This window comes from Mastomys coucha, unplaced genomic scaffold (genome assembly GCF_008632895.1).
Source record: "Mastomys coucha isolate ucsf_1 unplaced genomic scaffold, UCSF_Mcou_1 pScaffold18, whole genome shotgun sequence".
NCBI classification, from domain to species: domain Eukaryota; kingdom Metazoa; phylum Chordata; class Mammalia; order Rodentia; family Muridae; genus Mastomys; species Mastomys coucha.
Window position 1 is genome coordinate 62,082,483 of NW_022196900.1, and position 21,774 is coordinate 62,104,256.

General features: G+C 41.8%; 1 protein-coding gene across 17 annotated transcripts in view; it reads left to right on the forward strand.

The window, feature by feature from the left end:
* Sgip1 (SH3GL interacting endocytic adaptor 1) overlaps positions 1-21,774 on the forward strand; it is a 221,417-nt gene that overhangs the window by 104,992 nt on the left and 94,651 nt on the right. For 8 of the 17 annotated variants that reach the window (XM_031377970.1, XM_031377974.1, XM_031377977.1 and 5 more), the window contains 6 exons: positions 3,488-3,551; positions 9,305-9,329; positions 12,174-12,245; positions 15,946-16,002; positions 18,154-18,208; positions 18,968-19,143. In XM_031377970.1, the coding sequence (XP_031233830.1) occupies positions 3,488-3,551; positions 9,305-9,329; positions 12,174-12,245; positions 15,946-16,002; positions 18,154-18,208; positions 18,968-19,143 (449 nt within the window). Of the gene's footprint in view, positions 1-3,487; positions 3,552-9,304; positions 9,330-10,370; positions 10,455-12,173; positions 12,246-15,945; positions 16,003-18,153; positions 18,209-18,967; positions 19,144-21,774 lie in introns of all 17 variants that reach the window. The other 9 variants (XM_031377978.1, XM_031377982.1, XM_031377983.1 and 6 more) reach the window with 3 other exon arrangements.

Genomic DNA, 21,774 nt, shown 5'->3' on the forward strand with positions numbered 1-21,774 from the left:
ATTTTTCACATCGGTCATTCATTTTTATGTGTATGGGTGTGGAAGCGTGCATGCTGAAGTACATGTGTGGAGGTCAGAGGACTGCGTGTGGGAACTGGTTCTTTTCCTTCCACCATGGGGGTCCCAGGAATCAAACTCAGGTTGTTAAGATCAGTGGCAAACTACTCTCTGAGCCATCTTCCTTACCCAGTGTTTCTTGAGCTTATTATAGTATGACACAAAATGTCTTTACCTTGTTATTCTGATAATATCCTAGATAGTCATTTCTCCTTTCTATGATTGTGGGGGCTGGGGTCGGGGAGTTGCAGTCAGTTTTATTCTATCTTAACATGGATTCTAGGAACTTGGAGTACCAGGCAAATGCCTCTACCTACTGAGCCGCCTCGCTGACCTATTCCTCCAAGGAGATTTTTGCAAAATATGTTTTGGAAAGTTCTCAAAAGGCATGACTGACTGTACCTCATGTTTATCAGAGGTGTTAATGATTATTTCTGCTTGGATCTTTAAAAGATCCAATAAAATACAAAGAGCTTGCCCCTTACTTCTGTTGCTTTCATCAAAGTTTTCCTTGCATGTTCCTCATCTCTTCAAGTCTTGTTGCACTTGTCTTGGAGGAAAACAACTTTATTAGTGCTTAACTAACAAATTGACTTTTCCCCTGACATGGCACATATTTGTGTGTTCCTTTCTATATTCGATGTGTATGCGTATTCTATGTGTTAGAAACGTGACTTTCAGTGACACCAAAGCTCCAGGCTGGCAGAGGATTTTTTGAGAGTGTGTGAGTCTTTTGCCTCTTATTGTTGTTTGCTTTGGTCTAAAGTGAAGACTGAAACCCAAAGAGAACAGAGGTAGCAGTGAGCTCTGCAGCCAGAAGTGATGTTGTATAGACACTGTGTCCCATGACTCTGGGTCTGATGCACTTTTTCCTGGAAAATAGATAACTGGGACATTCATAACCTAGCTCACATTGGCTGTTCTCCAAATGTGTTGGTCCAAGGCTTGACAGTCTTATTGCTAATACAGCATTACCTGGAATCTGAAAGCTGTGGTCCTTCTTGGACTGTTCTGGAGGACCTGGCGTCTCTTACAGGGAGAGTTACCAGAACTTGAAGATACAATGGTTTTGTTATGTGGTCCTACGGTCATCAATAGTGATTCAGGAGTAAAGCAATCATGGTGAAACTACAGCTAAAATGGAAGCAGCAAGAACTGAAACCTAGGGTAAATGGTTAGAAGAAAACCAATGATTATGTAACCACAGCATTCGTCCCTATTGGGGAATAAGACAGAATAGAGAAGGAAGAGAGATTTGAACAAAGAGAATTGCAAATGGAATTGGGTGGGGGCAAGCGCTCCTAAATATTATGAATCGTTTGAAATGTCAGTCAGCTCCCCTATAAAATCATCATGTGAAGAGTAATGGAGAATAGTTTTGTGTGGGAAATGGTTTTTAAAAAGAGCATTGACATTTTAAAGACCTAAACATCTTAAATAGAATGGCTATTAAATGCAAAACTCGAGCTGCACAAAGACATTTTGGAAACTATATTTGAGTAGTATCCTTAGAGACAGCTAATGAGTGACTCAGATAGTCTTGGCTGACTCACAGGCCTTGAGAGAGATATCAAATGCCTGATTCAGTCTATTTTTCTGGTTGTTCTTGGTACCACACAAATCCTACAGCAATAGTGATTATATATATATATATATATATATATATATATATATATATATATATATATATATATGGAGAGAGAGAGAGAGAAAGAGAGAGAGAGAAAGAGAGAGAGAGAAAGTAAAAGGTCTCAGTCTGTAGTCCAGACTGGCTTTAGTTTTAGCAATCACCCTGTCTCAGTCTCCCAACTGCTGAGATTATAGGGCTGAGTCACCATGCCCAGCCATATCAAGTATGAACTAACTAGTACCCTCAGAGCTCCCAGGGACTCAACCACCAACCAAAGAGTACACATGGTGGGACTGATTGCTCTGGCAGCGTGTGTATAGTAGAGGATTGCAAAGTCGATCATCAATGGGAGGAGAGGCCCTTGGTCCTGTGAAGGTTCTGTGCCCCAGTGTAGGGGAATGCCAGGGCCAATAAGTGGGAGAGGGTGGGGTGGCAAGCATGGGGAGGGGGGAGGCAACAGGGGTCTATTCTTGTTGTTTTGTTTTGTTTTTTTTCTTTTTTTTTCTTTCTTTTCTTTTTGGAGGGGAAACTGGGAAAGGAGAAATCATATGACATATAAATAAAGACAATATCTAATAAAAAAAAGTTCCTATTTCTCAATACAGCTTCCCCCAAGGTTCTGATTGTGCAACCATTTGCTATCGTAAAGTAGCACTTGCTGGCATAGAAAGGTCAGCCGCATGTGCACCTGTGGAGCATGTGGGAATGGGAAGGTTCAACAAGTCCTTGTTGGAGTAAGAATAGAGCCCAAACTGTGGTCTAGTCACAAGGATAGAAGATGGGAGACTCATTCCACTCTAAAAGATGGGAAGTCAGATGGGGTGAGGGTAGGTATACAGGCTAACCAGACAGTCTGGCTTCTAGGCTGGGAGGTTGGGGGGCTCACAGTCACCAGAGAGTCTGAAATCGCTGATGAGTGGCACCGCTAATGTACAATTCACACAAGAGCATCAGTAAGACCAGTATAGGTCCTATCGGCATGTGGTGTTGGGGCCCGACCTCCAAGAATGAATGGCAATTCTGATCACTGACAAAATAAGCAGTAAATTTCAACTAGAGATGAGGATGCTGCAGAAGAGATGCTGGAGCCACAGAATTGGGTGTGTCAAGAAAATAGTTAATATCCCAGTCTGACCATGATGCTGAAGATGAGGGAGGAATATGGAGTGAGAGACGGGGAGCGGGGTGTGCATAGCTTTTCTCATATGGCTTATATTCTCTGCATTTTAGGACCCACCCTGGAAATGGCTATTCTAAGTCTGTGACTCCATTTCTTGGCAAAGTCTTGATCTTACTGATGGATGACAGTAATCTAAGAAAAGCCTGTGATCTTTCCCAGGCACAGCATCCTTATGCACAGCATCCTTCTGTTGCTTATGAGTCTAAGAATCTCCCTCCCGAGGGCTCACAAACACCTGTTGAGACCTCAATAATGAATCACTCTCCCATATTCACATGCATATGCATATGCTGACACTGCTCTATGCAAAGTTAACCGCTATGTAGCCTAGTTTGTGCCAGGCAGGTGCTCAACCATTGAGCCACGTCCCTAGTACCCCTAGCCCTTATTTTTTCTTCACATTTTTTTTTAATCTTTGAGACAAGAAATCAAGAAATCACATAGTTGCTCAAACTGATCTTAAACTCACTCTGTAGCTAAGAAGGGGCCCTGGATTTGAAACGCCCCAGCCTCTGGGGCTCTAGAGTAGTGTACACTGCACCAGGTCTGGCTGTACCTTCCCTGGTACAATCACCTAGTCTGCTGATTGTTTCCTGACCGTTTGCTGGTTTTTCCCACAGGACTGAAAAAACGTACAAGGAAGGCGTTTGGAATACGGAAGAAAGAAAAAGACACTGACTCTACGTATGTATCTTCGAGTTTGCCTCTCTGGGCTTCAGTCTAAGTCACTGACATTGATGTTTAAAGAGTGCCCCAAAGGCTCTTTTGATAGCATACGCTCATTTGTTTGGTTTTCCGGGCTTTCCTCACTCCTGGGTCAACTGCCACTCTTCATCATAGATATTTTTTAGATTTGTGTCTTTAAAAGGCAGAGATTTTTTTTCATCACACGTTGTTCAGTTTTTTTACCATGTACATTTTCACTGTCTCATATCTAATCTGTTACTTCCCAGCAGAGGGCAGAAAATGGTTATTACATTTGTAGAGGTTAAAAAATAAATAAAACACCCAGTTACACTTCTGAAGTTATCTCTATAAATTCCCAAGAGAGTAACATAACACCTGTATAGGCAGAGTCACCCTAACACAGCCCCTAGGTGACACCCCCAGGACTCTTCTCTGAGATCCTAAGAAGGGGCGGGCAGAGCTGTAAGACCACTAGAATGGACAGGAAGCTCACTGCACTTCACTGTCAGGAAGAAACCAATGCCAAAACAACTATAGACTGGCTTTGGTGTAGCTATGTGATCCTGCCCCACAAGTTGGATTCCCTGCATGCCCCAGTAGACTCTGGAGAGTGTTAGTAGCATAACTCGTTCCCTTAGTGCTTATTTAAGCATATTAAGTGTTCGTTTTGAACCTGGCCCTGACACAAGATTTTATATGCATTTTCGAGCTGAACATGTAACATCATCCATGAAGTCCACTGGCCAGGAGCTTGGGCTCTCCGTCCTAGCTCAGTGATAGGAGAGCAGCAGCGAGCAGCTAGCTACAGCTGGCTGTAAGGAGGTGAAAGTGCAGGTCTGGGAGGGCCTGCTGCCCTGAGATTGCATTCCATTCCGTTCCATCAGAGTGGAATCCGGCGGAATCCTTCACCCAGCGTACATGAAAAAGAACCATCTAGAAACATCACAGCTGTGTGTGAAGAGGTGAACGCAATTCATTAGTTTCATCTTCAATCCTTTAATTTTCACTCTAATTAAATATAAATCTTATCATAGGACAGTTAGCATTTTCTTGTGCCCTTCCACGCAAGAATATATAATTCAATTGATAAAGTATTACACAAGAAGTTTTTCCTACATCTAAAGGCACCATGTAAAGTGCCCAGTGCGCGCCTTCATATTTAATAATCGTCAGCTGTGACTGCTCTTCTGACTGGTATAAGCTGATAGTGATGAGTTCCTCAGGAGCAATTCACATGGAATTTCAGAGAAAGTTGAAGGTTAAGAATGTCCACATTTGGCCTGGTGCTTCCTGGCAGGAGGACATTGCGTCTGGCTCTCTAAAGGATGATGGAATGTCTTTCACACAAATGGAAGGAAAAAAAGCAAAAGCAGAGAGGTGGGGAACCTAGCCGGCATCAGGACAGGGCAAGTGGGCAGAGCTATCATATGTCACAGACCTGCGAGCTGCTGGTAAATGTCATCACGGGAGGCCAGGATGGAAAGTAGGTGAGGTGAGGTGAAACAGGAAGAACCTTAAATCATCAGCTGAGGGACATCCATCCTTGGCAGTGGGTCACCTTGGACCTCTGTAATAAGCCAAAGATGTGAAGCACTGAGAAAGGAGGTTACCTTTCTGTGTAGACACTAGATGTTAACTCTATTGTTATAGCTTATGTTTCCTCTTTTGGTAAATATTTCTTGGAAATTACGTTTACTGTAGCCCTGAAGTGGTTTCTAAATGATTAAGTTAGGAATATTTTTTCCTGAGCATCTAATCCTTTATAGTGCTTCTTGATAAATTTGCCATTTTCTAAATATTAACCATCAAAATAAAATACATCCCTCGCTCTCCTTTGAATCCCTGTCTGTGTTCTTGCCCCAGTCCGGCCAGGAGAGTCTTCCGACCTTGGAACTTGGCAGTGTATAGAAAGAAGCAAGAACCAATGAGATCCTCAGTTCTTTACTTGGCCTCAGTTTCCTTACCTGTGACAATGAGCTTTCTATGAGGTGAAGTCCATGTCCCCTAGAAGGCCACACCCTGAGCTAGCTGTTGGCCACCCCTGCCAACCCCTGTAAAGTGCCACGTGTGGTGAGGAGCAGTTGGAAGCATCTCTACAGAGCATCACAGCAGAAGACAAATGTGCTGCTGTGAAGCCCCCCTGGACCTATACCGGGGATGTGGGGTGCCTGAGAAAGGCTAAAAAGACTTTTTAAAAATCAGACACATGCACACACATACACACACAGAAGGGGTGGGGGCAGAGAGATGGAAAGGGAGAAGAAGAAAGAGTGGGAGAGAGAGAAAGAAAGAGAAAGAGGGAGAGGAATGGGACTAAGTGAGCCCAAGGGCAAGCTAGGCTAATTCGCATGTGGCCAAAGCACTTCTTTTCCATTGCCAAATCTATTAAAATAAGTTATTCCTCATGGCTTTGCTTCAAATGCCCAATATCTCTCTGAAGTCTTCTAATGAGGCATTACTTTATAGAATCTCAAGCGCCTTTCCTAAACTTCTCATGAGTACAGAATTACTTACAGGAGAGCAAATTAACAACCCGGTTCCCCCCACACACAAACACACAGCGATGGCTAAAGGACACACTGTCTTGGGAAAGCTTTTGTTTTCATGAGCCCCTGTTCTCTAATTGGATCACGGATCATTCTTGGGAAAGGAACCATCAACACAAAGGGGTTAGTAGAATGCTCTAGCAGGGTGCTGTCCCTTCAGCTTTAGACAATGCTTATGTTAGCCTGCAATCATTGAGACCTTGTTGATGTGAGCCTTTTTCAGAATTGTTGCAACTAGCATAGGGTGCTAGGCAACTGGCTATGGTAGCAGCCAGCATCAACTTCAACTGATTGAACCTCCCTCCTCAGAGAGAGTGGGGCAAAAACCAGAGCTTCCTGATTTGATCATCATTAAAGTGGCTGATAGAGAGAGGGAGGGAGGGAGAGCCTTGCTAAGTGGCAGAATATGTGACTGCACTGTTATCCTTCATTTTCACATAATTCAATAAGGCCAGTAACAATACCTCACTTAAAGAGATGAAACATCAGTGCCAGCAGGGGTTAGCAACTTGCAGAAGGCTGTGATGCAAGCAAGGCTGAGAACAGAACCCTCCGGGAAAGATCTGTAACCGAGACAGACCATTAAAGAGAAATAGCAACAGTTACAAGAAACCAACATTTAAAAATTAGAGACCATGCAAACATGATGAATGATGAGGTTTAAAATAGAATTTATCTGATATAAAGTATCTCATTAAAAAAAAAGAAAAAACTTACTAAAATGAAATACAGGTCTAAGGCTGGATTGGTTCTCTTATAGAATGCAATATCAATTTGGCACTGTGTAGAGGGTGGCAAATTAAAAGCTGCCTCTGTGTGTCCTGGTGAAGAACAGTCTAATTCTGAAAGAGAAAGAGCAGAAGAAAGTCAGAAACACACAGAAGGAGTGGTGGGTCAGCTGGAGAGTGTAAACAAAACAAAAGAAAGGCAGTGTATAGAAAGACGCAAGAGCCAATGAGATCCTCAGAATCCTCCGATGGGAAGCAGCCTGAAGCTGCCACCGACCAGCACCCATATGTATAGACCGGCCTTGAGTCACCAGTGGAGCCTAAAACTGCAATCTTCCACAAGCACCACAAGTGGCTGTCCTGAAGAATGTGTGGAAGGCCTAGCTGAGCAACAGCATGCGAACACAAGAACTGTGCTGGCCCAGTTCTGCCCAGCCAGTGAATGTATTTTCAATAAGGTCAGTAACAATACCTCACTTATAGAGAGATGAGACATCACTGCCAGGAGGGGTTAGCAACTTGCACAAGGCCATGATGTAAGCAAGGCTGAGAAGAGAACCCTCCTCTAGAAAAGACGGGAAAGATCTGTAACCCAGACAGGCCATTAAAGAGAAATAAATGGAAACAGTTACAAGATCAGGGAAGAGGCCAAGAACCCCAAGGGAAGAGAATGTCCAGCAGAAGAGGTAAACACAAGCCCGTCAGGGGCCTCCTAAACACTAAATGGCCTGAATGGAAAGTAGACCCCTGTGCCAGCACAGGAGCTACCTCACAAGGGAGGACACCTAAGTCCAGCTTATCTGAATCACTGAGAGCAGCTCGGTGGCTCACTCCCCACCTGTAGAGACAGCTACAAGGAAAAACCAACAAAGGAATGGCAGGGCAGCCATGTTATCCCACCTAAGAAAAGTATGAGCTAGTGGTATACTTCCCATTTCATTTTATTTTTCTTTGTTATTTTAATTCACACCTTTGCATCTCTATTGTATAGTTCCTTTTGGTCTGAATCTTGCCTGAACAGGTTTTTACATCTCTTTTCCTGAGTCTCTTCCTCTGTATTTTCTCTATTAGTCCTCACACTTCTAACCCGCTTTACTAGTGGTGCTCTCTCATAGCTCACATCACTCCCTGAAAATCTTCCCCCCTCCTCCTTTTCCTCCTCCTCCTCTCCCTCCTCCTCCTCCTCCTCTTCTCTTTCTCCTTTTCTCCTCCTCATTTTTTTGGGGGGAGCAGGGAGGGTTACTTGTTTGTTTTTCAAGATAGGGCTTTTCTGTGTAGCCTTGGTTGTCCTGGAACTCACTTTGTAGACTAAGCTGGCCTCGAACTCACAGAGATGCGCCTGCTTCTACCTCCCAAGCAAAGGCACCACTACCCAGCCCCTTTTACTTCTTAACTATCAATTCTTACAGCTCTAAAACACTGTAAACTGCATTTTTTTTCTTAAAGTATCCCAGTGTTCCCTGTCTCTGAACCTTATTGGGGACACAAGTTTTTGGTTGGTTGGCTGGTTTTGTTTGTTTTGTTTTCATTGTGTATGTATACCAAGATTGCCATAAATCATCATGTTTGTATATGTAGTTTGCTTCCCCCGCCAAAAAAAAAAAAAGTAATGAGGGAGAATCCAAGCAGAAACCATTAAATCAAAAGACTCCCATAAATTACATCAAACAAAAAACTGAAAAAGGACAGATTAAAACCTGGAGTTCATAAAAAAAAAACCTAAGGAAACAAATCACATGGGAAATCAAGCAGCCACTCTAGTACCTTTGCAAACTCAGCACTCAAAGACAGAAACAACATCTGGGTAAGTTGAATGCCAGAAGACTTCAGACTCTTGCTGTTAAACATAGAGGCCTCATCCAGTAGATAAATGAAGAAAGAAAGTCAGCTTAGGACCCACGTGAGAATGCTAGCGTAGTAAATGATGGTCAGTGGTTTGGAGGAAATCTTCAGAAACACGGAGGAATTTGGACAGGAGAGCTTAGCTCAGCAGCTAAGGGTGAGTACTGCTCCTGCAGACAGCCCAGTTCGGTTCCCAGCACTCTGTCAGGAGGCTCACAACCATCCGGAGCTCCAGCTCCAGGGGCTCTGACACCCTCTCTGGCCTCTGTAGGCACTTGCACTCACATGTGCACATGCCCACACGCATAATTTAAAATAAAATAAATCCTTTTAGAAAGAAGGATAATTCACATACCAGACTTGTGAATTATGTGGAGCAAGCTCCATCACTGCCAATGTGTGCCTTTGGACTTCAGTTCTTTTTGAGAATCGACCACTGCCTGACACACATGTGTCTACCTCACACTCAGATGTCATTCAGCTTGGTAGGTTTTTTTTTTTTTTTTTGATTCCTTAGTGAGGTTTACTGCAGTGAGAAGACACAGAGGATGAAGGTGCTGGCTAATGGGTCTTTAGTCACTGCAGCAAGAGTGATTCCTTTTCATAATTGTTCTCAATTTCCTTTCTCTTGCAGAGGCTCACCAGATCGAGATGGCATGGTAAGTATTTAAATGACCATTTTTAGTGGGCTTGCACCTCGATATCTGTTATGCTTAAATTTCGCCAAGGCCAGCTTCTCTCTCTGCCTCCTCTTTTATTTTTATTTTTCTTCTTTCTCCTCCTCCTCCTCTTTCTTCTTTCCTCTTTTCAGAAGCCCAACTATTTTAATTCTCACCAGTAAATGCGCATGAGATATAAATGTGGTCTTTGTCAAGTTAGAGTTTATATATTGTACTTAGTTAAAAACCCAGCCCCAGAGCACACAAGCAAACTAGCCAGGGAGATGGCAAGTCAAGAAAAAAAAAAAAAAAAAGCTGGGTAGTTTGTACAGGGGCTGCTCCCATCTCCGGTTCAGTGTTGTAAAGCTCATTATGTGAGAATGTTCTTCTCCAGTGGCACCACACTCATAAAGGAGCAGCTTCCCAATAAAACCAAAGGAAACTTTTCCCTTGAGTAGCTGGGCTGCAAATACATTTTCTATATTAAATTCAGAAATAGGGAACGAACGGTCTTAAAACTACTTATGCCTGAATTTTACAGCCAGAAGGAGAAAAATGTATCCACTAGGCTTCGATTTAACAGAAAGTGACTCCTAGCTGGCTGCCAGATTTCTTGGTTTTTTAAACAGGTCTGGGATATGCCAGCTTAGACCAATCCTTGTCAGACTTACGGGAGTCTGCTCTGGCTCCCCAAATGACTTCCTTCCCATCTAATCAGCTGCCTATTCAGAGAGTTCAAAAGAACAGCTGTTACTCAGGGAAAATGGACACACATTAAGCTCCTGGGCCAGAATAAGAACTAAAATAAACCCAGTGGTTAAAAATATATATTTAAAAAAAAAAACTGCTCTTTATAATATTCTACCTAATGGGGTGCTAACTGAAGCCGTAGCAGGAGTTTTTCTCTTGCTTTTGATTTGAGAGTTTTCAGCTTTGGGGTGCCTTTTGCATTCATGTGATTCTTGCTATGAAATGTTCCTTTAAGAAATAGAATGAAATTGATCAGACTTCGGGTACCTCTATAATCAAGGCTCTATTCAGCAGGGGAAAAAAAAGGCCCAGAAGACCCAGCTTCTCCTCACCTCTTGCTTCTGGCTCAGAGCCCTCTCCTTAACTCTGTCTCAGGTACTCTCTGCTTCTGTGTCTTCTCTCTGCTTCCGGCTTGGTCCTCTCCCTGGGTCCTCTGTCCTCCTGTCTAGGCCTCTGCCAGGCTCTGTCACCTCCAATGCCCTCGCTGGATTGCTGCTCCTGGCTTCTCTCACTCTCCCACTCTCTCGGTCTTGTCTTTTTTTCTTCCCCCACCCCCACCTCCCCCCACCCTGCTCATTGTCTCTGAGGTCCCATCGCTACCTCACTAGTCTCTGTTCTTCTAAGGCGCCCAGTCTACATATCGGCTGGAGTATGTACCATGGCACCTGATGTTGAAGATGCCCATGAACATGTGTTGCAGGCATGGGCACAATGCCATCCAGATCTCCCTGAGTTCTCATTCCATCATCCCAAGTCCTGTAAAATCATTTATTAGCAGTTTGTGTCCTCTCTGTCATTAGTCAGAAACACCATAAACATAAATGCTAATAAGAAGGAATTACTTAATATTGTTTTTTCCAGAAATAAAACAAACCTATTCTAGAAAAGACCACCTTCGGAATAAGTGCATTTGCTCTGAAAAAGGAGGTTCACCTTAATTTAGCTATAAGCTCTACTGGAAAATGTTCAAATCTCTCCCAAACACTTGACCACCAAATTCAGAGGCCCAGTGTTGTGGGCTGGCATGAATATGTCCCTTATTAATCTGTAGACATCTCAGCCTGAACTTCTTCTAAACTTAAAATTAATTTTTTTTAAGTCCCTGAGTCTGTGGGCTGAGACTGCTTTGACACTGTTGAGACAGTGTCCAGACCCACTGATTGCTTTTTCAAGGCTTGGAGCTGGTGGTGTTTGTACTTTCACAAATGTGATTCTACAAGCTACAGGTGTGCTGAGCTTGTAAATAAATCGAGAACCAAAGAGTCTGTGCCGAAGCTTCAATATGGCCATACTTAAATTCAGTTTCTTAGACTCCGATGGAGCCCATCGCTGATGAGGCTGCATGGCAGGGTTGCATGGTGTGAAGGTGGGTGTGTCTTGCTGCTCACTGGCTGAGTGTATCGCCATCCATCATTGGCAGAGCTGTTTGTCACAACGTCTAGACCTCAGGGAGCTATGCGTGACAGCACATTCTAACCCAGAGACAAACTCTAATTGCTGCAGAGTAACTGCAACTTTCCCTAAGCGGTTCTAATTCTCCACAATACACTGGGGTACCAGGGTCAGAAGCCCTGGCTGTAAGATCTGGTCTGCTTGTCTCTAAACATGCAGGCAGGAGGGATAGGGCACAGTTCTGGAATTGCCCTCTTTGAGCCCTGTTGCTTTTTGTTGACCTTTTGAAAGGCTTTGATCAGGGGGAAAGAGAGGAGCTAGACTTTACATTCACAGATTAGAAATGCAATCAGAAACTGCCCAGTTCCTTTCTGTACTGTCTCGGTGTCTGTTCTCTATCCGTGAACTAAGTCCCATCTGAATGAGGATCCAAATGGTCCCTGGTGCCCCAGCCCATCTCCTTCCTTCCCACTTCCTCTCTTGGCTTAGCCAATCTGGCCTGCTGAATAGAGCCTCATTATGGGGCCCAAAGTCCGCTCTTTGCTTCCAGACCCCTGCCACGATTGGTAGGCTGAACAATTTGGTCTAGAGGTTGTCTTTATTGTGATATGTTTGCTGACTCCGTGTGATTCTTTATATGTGTCTTGAAGAACAAACAGATCCTTTAACAACTTTTTTCTACATGAAAACAATCAATTCCAGCAGCCCAGCCCACACGAGCCACCCTACCATAGCAAAGCAGACTGTGCGCGTGAAGGAGGGAAGAGAGCTTCGGTAAGGACACAGATTTCAGTTTAAAATTTCCGAGGGGTTGTAGAAACAGTGAGGGAAATCCCCACTTCAACTCTGGAAAGTGCAGTATCCCTATTCAGTCAACAAGGTAACTCCAAATACTTCCTGACTATCCAGGTCCAGGTTTGAAATCAACCATACAAATGTCTAAAGATTCTAAAGTGCTGATGTCTAAAGATTCTATTAAGCAAATAATCAAGCCTAAAGACATGTGCTGTCTTTTGTGTTGGGCCAAGGACAAGGATTTAAACTGTCCAGGTTTTTTAAAGAATCTGGTATCTGTAAAGATGACTTTGACTATATAGTATAACTATCAACCTGCAATTTGAGTTAGATTGCACTTGGTAAAAATAAATATCAATAATAACAGGAATTTGGCAGGACCCTGTCCTGTGGAAACCAGTAATTTTGACCAAGAAATATGAAGTCAAGGATGCTGATCCTGGACCAAGCTATGCATTAACTACACCTGTGTAGCTCTAGGAAGCTATTTAAAATTCAGTCCCTTGGTCACACTTACCATACTTTAAATACTGTACAGCCCCTCCTATCTAGTGGCTACATACAGAACAGCATGGAGAGTGTTTTCATGTTTACAGGGAGCTTCATTGGGGAGTGCTATCTTGTAAGATTCCTTACAAAGTGACTTAAGTCTATTTAGGAGAAGAGATGATAACATTTTGACAGCATATCACATATTTTTAAGCTCACTGTGTAGCTGTAAGGTGACCTCACCAAAAAGGGGCGTGGGGGACATTCACAGTGGAAATACATAACTGTTGAGTACTCAACTGAGAGAAATCATTACTATAGTTATTGATCTAGCTCAGTGGTTCTCAGACTTCCTAATGTTGCAAGCCTTTAATACAGATCTTCGTGTTGGGGTGAACCCCACCCCTACCCCAACCATAAAACTATTTTCTACTTCATAACTACAGTTTTGCTACTGTCATGAATCCTAATGTAAATATATAACATGCAGGCTATCTGATATTTAGAGCCTGTGAAAGTGTTGTTTGACACCCCAGGGGCTTGTGACCCACAGGATGAGAACCACGGTTCTAGCTCCTCACATTATCCAAAGTTAAATGCCTGTGAAAACAAGATGATTATGCCCATGGGTGTCAGTCACCTTTAAAAGCAGCCAAATACTCTGGCTATAAAAGTTATGCTAAATAGACCTAAAGTTTTAGAAAAGAGAAAGGGGGAAAAAGTAAAGATCATATGACTTAGACTCCAAGATGAGAAATAACCACTGTTTAGGTGCTGCCATCAACCTCAGGTCTGACTGGCCAGTCGTGGGTCTTCACCACATCCTTCCCTGCTTTGATATCTTCCGCTGAAAACTGATACATCCACTAAGTATGAGCTATACCATGTTTAAAAACAAGAATTACTTTCCCTCGTGCCTAACCAGAAAAATTCCAATGAAAACCTGGCTTACCTTGTTCACTTGAGAAACAAACAAACAAACAAAAATATTTGTTGCAATAAATATGCATGAATGAGAACAAATTACCAATTACTCTAATAAAGTGTGTGTGTGTGTGTGTGTGTGTGTGTGTGTGTGTAGTGCTGAATATCTTACCAAAATAGTGTACTGTTATGATGTGTTGTTTGAATTTGGTATTTGTTTTTAATATTGCTATAAGAGGGAAAAAAATCCCTTAGATTTTTGTTTTCCTTTGTCTCAATTTTCCTTTGGTTTCCATAGAAACAAGGAAACATTTACTAGACCCAAATCTAGAACTTTAGTAAATTCTTTATACAAGTCTTAAATATATGTTGTCAAGAAAAATATATAGCTATAGTAACACATGCATATATGTATGTTATACACATATAACTTATTTATCTGAACTTGTAGAGTATCTTGATTTAAGGAGGTTTAATCGCAGAAAATAATAACAGAGAAGAAAGCTATAGAAGTAGACAAACTTTGAAGTCTTTAATTTACCTAATTTTTTTAAGTTTATAATAGCACTCCTTTGTATGAAAGAATCATTTAAAAAGCCGAAGACAGACTGGTGGCAAGGTTACACTGATGACAACGTGAGGTTTTGTCTCTGGAGTCAGTTTGGCTTATTTGATTCCCTACTGTGTTAAATTTTGTGCTGCAGTTGGTTGTTATATATGTTTTCTAAGAAGGAGTTGAAGCCTCTTGCAGTAAAACCACATAAGGACAGATTGGTAAAGCAGAAACTATATATATGAAAATTTGGGGCAGGCCTTTTTCCAAGAGAGATTATTGGCACATAAAGTTGACCAAGTTCTCAACAATAGCATTATAATGCACACAGGCAGAGCTAGGAACGGGTTTTTAAAGGTCTTTGACAAATTGGGCAAACTGCTACTGAAGCTCAAACATCACAAAGGCAATTCTGTGGGAAGAATGAAATGATGTCTGCATACATGTAATCTTTGTATGGAATAGGAAAAAGAGTGACCAGCACAGACCTCACATAGCTGGATACAAGGCTTGGTGAACTCTCCTGCAATGAGAGTCTGTAGCAAGGGAGAGCATACCACTTACACCTGTGCACTGTACCCCTCACTGAGTCACACACAGCCTGTTCTTAGATGGCCCAGTCAACTTCAGTAAGTGTTAATGGATGGTGACGGTTCTGCTGGGTTTTCTAGAAATCCTCTGTACGTAGGTGGACAGTGTCCTCTTCTTGCCCTCTTGGACAGTCATCAGCAACGAGTAAAGCAAGAGGCCTTACTCATGATTGCAAAATGAGACTCCCTGTCCTCCAGCCCCATACGTACATCACCATATGTGTTGTTCTGAGGTCTGCTATTGCTCAAGGACTTAGCATTGCTTTGTGTGCTAAATGCAAGAATGTTATTGAATGGACCCTTCATCACTAACCTTATTTGTGTTTTTGTCAAACAAAAAAGTAGAGAAGCTTATTAGTTTCCTCTTGGAGGGTGCCACCTCTTTGGTCAAGTACTTGTACTCATGTGTCATGATTCTACTGTGAGCCAAAATGAAACTTAGACAAGAGAGACAGAACTATGCTGGTTTCCCATCTTCTTGCAACAGTGTGTGCTCATGGAAGCACAGAACGCATGAAAGGAGAAACTCACCCTTGATCTCCAAATTATATTTTAGTAATTTGGTAAGAAGAGCCATTTGGAAAGAATAGCAACACGATTTTCAGTGAGCAGGAGCTGAATGAACTAATCTAAAGCCGATTGCATTTATATTTTTATCAGTTGACTCACAGTGAAAATAATTCCGCAATTAGTGACTCAGCTGAGTGCTCTGAGCATATAGGAACTATTTTATGTCAGCAGCTCAGAAGTCAAAGGTTTCTGTTTTATAGCCATATGATTTTAATACTCAAGATACAAAGAATTAAATCATAATGTAAACCCTACGAGTTCATCAGTGATTGAATAAACTTGTAATGCTAGCTATACCTAATTTGCAGTCTTGTGAAATATGTGTGTAGGCTTCTCATTCAGTGCCGTGGCAGCTCCATTTACTGCCCAGTTACACCAATGTGCTTCTTACCATAGGATGCTCTAATCTGTCTTTTGATAGCTCATGCTAAGTACAGATAAGAGTTAAGTGTTTTTTGTTTTATTTTTGTTTTATTATTCCATTGTTTTATTATTCCATTTTTTTTTCATTTAAATGTCTCCCTCCTAAATTTATTTTTCAAATTTATTACAGAAGAAAAGCAATGGGGCACCAAATGGATTTTATGCAGAAATTGATTGGGAAAGATATGTAAGTATAAGAACATTTTTTTTTATATACAACTTTAAAATGAACTGAGGCACTTAGATACATAACAGGACATAGAAATTGATGGAAAGCTGTATATTTCACTAGGAAATGTCTGCCATTCTTAGGACGGACTGATGTTCACAGCACTAGAGTCTATCAAAATGAGACTCCCTGTCCTCAAGCCCCATACGTACGTCACCTTATGTGTTGTTCTGAGGTGTGCTCAGACCTAGCCTCTCCGAGAACCAGCTATGTGTGTTGGTCAGTAGGTACAGCAGTTACCTGGTGCCTTTGTTGGGAGGACTCTGAGCTAATTGCTTGCACAATCCAAGAATATGCTAAGCCCACAGCTGTATTCAGAAATACTTTTTTCTCATATTAAATCCAGGTAGTAGTTCCCTTTCTAAGCAGCTTTGAAAGTAGAGGCAAGGAAGTTAACTATTGAGCCTGGGATATGTAATGAAAACTATATGGTACAAACGTTTCCCAGGGCAAGCAATAGTCAGTTGATTCTAGGGGACTGAAGGTAGACTCCCAGCTGAGATCTAAACCTTCCCCATAATTCTTAGCACCGTTACCACACAAGTCACTAACCACCACAGAGCACCCTGTCCATCCAATCTCCACCACCCTCAGGTTTCTAATGGTATAGAACATGTAAATCATTTTGCATCAGAGACTCTCACTGCTGCCTCTCCAATCCCAACTTCAGCAGGGCACGGTCTTTCCTTCCTAGGCTGAGAATTCAGTCTCAACGTACATGGAGTCAAGGAGCAAGTCAGACTCCGGCTGACTCACCGTCTGATAACAATTTGTTTTGTTTTTACTTATTGAGCCCATTCTTTGCCAAGTGGGGTTGTCATGTTATCCAGTGAGACTGTGCCACACATTTATAATAGGAATTAAGATGTGATATATGAACCCCAATACCCCAACATGCACACTACTGTCTTTTATCTTCTCCAGCTTTCCCCTGAAAGTATTATTAGCTCTCTGCTGTTAGATTCATCTGGCAGTCAGACTTCCAGGACTGGAGGATAGAAACCTTAAAATCTTCTAGAAATTCCCCTCCTCTTTTTCCTTCTATCACTAAGAACTGACAAACCAGTTCCTCTAGATGTCCTTCGTTCATCCTATCCCATCACCAAGACTTGAGCTACACTCTTAGCAAGCGTGTCTGAGTTGGCACACATATTTTCAATGAGTCATCCTTCCTCCTGCCACCAATCTCCTTACTGTTCTGTGTCCAACATGTTCTACTGTAACTAAGAAACTTCAGCATCCCTAACAAGACAAAGCCCCCACTCTAGCACACAGTCGCCTGTGGTCTGTTGCCCAGCCCCCACCCTCACCCCCACTGTACAGTTTAGTTTCCAATCATGCTGCCCTTGATACTTGGACCTTCAACACCTGAATCACACAGTGTCTGTTCCGGCCATGGTGTCTCAACCCAGGCTCTTCCCACCACTGTGGAAAAACCTCATGCCCCAACTCTACCCTTTCTATCTGCATTGAAAGGCTCCAGTCACGCCCCTATTCTTAAAACTAATCCTCTCATTTTTAATACCTAACGTTGCTATACTGTGCTATTTTCTCTATAATTTTTTGCCTCCAAGAACATGTTTTAATTTCCCTTAGGACAAATAGCTTGCATTTCAATCAATAGTGTTGCTTAGCCCAGTCTGTGGCTTGTAGGAAAGGCCTGGTAAGTTCTCCTTGAGTGCTTTCTTTAGTGGGTTGTACACTGGGGTCCTTCCAATATCCTTGAATAAAGATTTAAACACAGACTGCTTAGCATTCACTTCCAAATGCTACATCCTCAGGCCCTTAAACTAAGAAGCTTGTCTATATTTTTGCATAGAAGATTCTAGAAGGAAAACAATTCCTCTGTCATTTTGGAATAATAACCACTTAATATGCATTTATACTTTATTTTTTGAGAATTCGAACAGGAGAGCTATAATCATATAATTTACCCTCATTCCAGCCTCCAGCTCCTCACGCACCCCAACTTCCTCTCAATTACTGAATAGATTATTCTTTGTTACTGCTACATTCGTGTGTATACATATATGTATGTAATATATATATATTATGTGTATATATATATACATATATATACACATATATATGTGCATTTGTGTCTTACAGAATTCACCTGAGCTAGATGAAGAAGGTTACAGCATCAGACCTGAGGAACCAGGCTATATCCTTTCTTTTTAAATGTTTTTAATGCATATTGTCTAAGGAACCAGTAAGCTAAATTCAGGTTTCACAAAGGTGGCAGAATTACCAAGGCTACTCTACTTAGTCTCAGGGATGAATAACTAACCCCCGGGACAGCTTGGTGGCTGACAATCCAGGGTAGATATGCCCTGATCTAGTCGAGGGACAGAGATAATGCGATGGGTGGAGGAAATGTGCTGTAAGGCAGCTGTATACTGTGAGCCCAGATTGCCTGATACACCCTAATATGGCAGTGTTATTAACAGTGAGCAACAAAGAGCTTTACTGCCCTCTTTTAACTCTTCCCTGAAAAGATTCAAGTACCCTTGCCTTACTCTGACCAACTCCAAAACCCCTAAGACTCTTCATAGGTGTCCTTTAAAGTAGCTGACCCATGTCTGGAGATGATGTCTCCTGAGTTCTTGTCTGTGAGCTAGGTGTGATGCACAAACTTCACCTGACACACACACACACACGCACACACACACACACACACACACACACACACACACACAATATGTAGGATTTTGACCAGTGCTCCTCGGAGTTCACAGTCCTTGGTAAGCCTCTGAGGACAGTGAACCTAACCTTGTCCGCCCCCTTGATTTTTACTGGTTTTGCTTTGTTTTCCTGCCACCCGAGGTTCCTTTTGCTTTGCCTATGGGTATTCGTCCTTGTCTTGCCCTTGCCTATACCTCCCAGCAGAAGAAAGAACTAGGTGTCCTTAGCTGTGTTCTACCTACCAAAGGAAAGCACTTTTATTCTTCAAGTGAATCTGAAGAGGAAGAAGAATCGCACAAGAAATTCAATATCAAGATTAAACCCTTGCAATCTAAGGATGTCCTTAAGACTGCAGCGACTGTAGATGAGCTGAAGGCTTCAATAGGCAACATTGCACTTTCCCCGTCGCCTGTGGTGAGTGGAGTCTCCATGTTAAGCTTTGGTAAGGCTGGGCGGAGAGCTGTATTCTGCCACATGTGATCAGAGTGTCCAATCTGACCAACTCTGCAGCCCCTGAGTAACTTGTTCCTACCCTCTTTTATTGCAGTCCCTGTACCTTTCAAACTAGCAAAGGCACATGAAACTGTGTTCTCTTTTATTTTCTAATAAGCATCAAACAAAGAAAAAAATAACAAAAAGATCTTCCAAAACTTACTAATGATAGACTTAGTTTTAAATATATATTAAAATGTAAATATAAATATAAATTTAAATACATATAATTTAAAATATAAAAAATATATTCATATTTACACATATATACAAATTTCACTAGCCATTTCTGTCATCATGAAAATATACAAAAACCAAGAAAATTATTTTTAAAAAATGCTTCCCTTTGGGATGTTCCAACATCATAGAAAGTAAATAAAATCTCACTAGATTTCTAAAACTCACATTCTTCATCATTTTATCCTCAAATCATTTTAAATCCTCTGGCCACTGAGGCACCTCACATAGAGTTCTTGCGTCATTTACATTCTTCTTAAGGTCTTCTCCCACAATCTGGGCTCCCATTTCCCATTCTACTTAATTTCTTTAGTTGCTGAGTTGGAGTGCTAATATTTCAAGTATTTTCTCCCCAGGACTTGAAAAATGCCAACATTGTTTTCTAAGAATAGCTGTGAGCACAGATTCCTAATGAGATTCTCTTGGCATCTTGGTGAAGCTTCCCCCTCAACAGCTTACTTAAATGCCACTTTCTAGGGGCTTCTAGAAATATCTCAAGTCATCTTTTTAAAACAATTGTAATTATTTATCCTTTGAGAATAAGCTTTTGCCTTCCCAGGATTAAAAAAAAAAACAAAAACAAAAACAAAAACACAAAAAAACTTAGATTATTGTGCTTACAATGGCCTTGACTCCATCTGTCTGTGAAAATTAGCATGATTGCTAATAGTAACCCAGCCATTGTGGATGGACTTTGCAGTCATTTTTCATCACATATTCACATGCTACTTTAATCAAAGCATGAAATACAGTTTCTTTCTCTTCTACAATGGAAGGTGCGGATTTTCACTCACATCCCAGCCTAGGAGTTGTAGGCCAGGAAGCACTGTGGCTTGCCTGCCCGCTGACTTCATTTTCACGGCTCACCCAATACCTTTCTCCTCACCTTTCACTTCTTGAGTCATCATTTGTTTGCTTATTTTAAGAAAATCTACCTCAGTGGCAGAAACAAGTGTATATCTACTTCTCTGTAGGGCATGATAAATGGATAAGTGAGTATTTGGAAATCATATGGGGAGATGGAAGAAGGCAAGTCCGCCCGATTAAAGGATGAGTGTGTGGGGAAGTGGGCTTACAGGTTCCAGAAATGTAGCTAAAAGCTCACTGAATCTAGGCCAGGTGGGATCCACTGGGTCGAAACCAATGTGTGCCCCAAGTCACTTGGTGCATTTTCTTCCAACCCGATATGCTACTGAGGTACAGCGAGAACCGTGCCTGGAAGCTGGAAGCTTCCTCAGAAGCTTTTAGTAAGGTAAGGCATTGCCGTCAGGTGGTTAAGGCTGAGGAGATGAGAAAGAAACGCATGGAAACAGGGTAGATGAACACTGAGACACGGAGGAAAGCGGCTGACTCCCACCGCAGCTTGGACGACGGCTCTCTGGTCCCACTCCTATTTATTCCCTCTACTGGGAACCTTCTTTCACTATAGTCACTCCCTCATATTTGTAATTTTGATATTCAAAATAGGAATGAGTTCTTGATGCTCTTTTTGGGGACAGGTATATGTGTCTGAGTGCACATATGTGTATATATAGAGAGAGGAGGGCTGAACATATGTGGTCTTAGAATCCCTGCCCTTTTCTGGAGAATATGTAGAAATAGATCAAATGTTGTATCTTATCAGAAGCACGTGGACAAAAATAATTTTATAAAGTTCAGACAGTGTCATAATGGAACAACCAATGACTCTGGCAAAGTTTTGGATGTTTCCAGTCAAACAGTCAGACTTTCCTTCAGTATTAGAGGGAATGGACTTCCAAAATCAGTGAATGCTGCACCAGAATCTTCCACTACATGCTACAAAAGCTTCAAACCCAGCATTAATAGAAAGAGACAAGACTCCAAATGGGTCATAGCAAGGTTTCAGTGGAGGTTCTGACTTCTCTTCATTTAAGATTTTTATATATATTTATTAGTTTATTGTATGTGTATGGGTGTTTTTTCCTGCATGTATGTTTCTACACTCTGTACATGCAATGCCCTCAAAAGCCAAAAGATAATGTATACCTTGGGACTGGAATTACAGATGATTGTTGGTCACCATGTGGGTGCTGGGAATTGAACTCTGGTCTTCTGGAAGAGCAGCTGTTGCTTTTAACCACTGAACCATCTTTCCAGCTCCAATTTTGAGATTTCTAATAAGTTGTATTTCACGTGTTTCTTTCACTCATCTCTGAATTTGCCTTACTTAATTGTAACTAACGACTTCTTTTTTATAGTGAATTGGTTTCATTCTTCTTGGTTCCCCTTTATAAACTAGTCAAATCGTTCATTAAATGAGTAATATAAAATAAGCAACATCATCATGTGCAGACA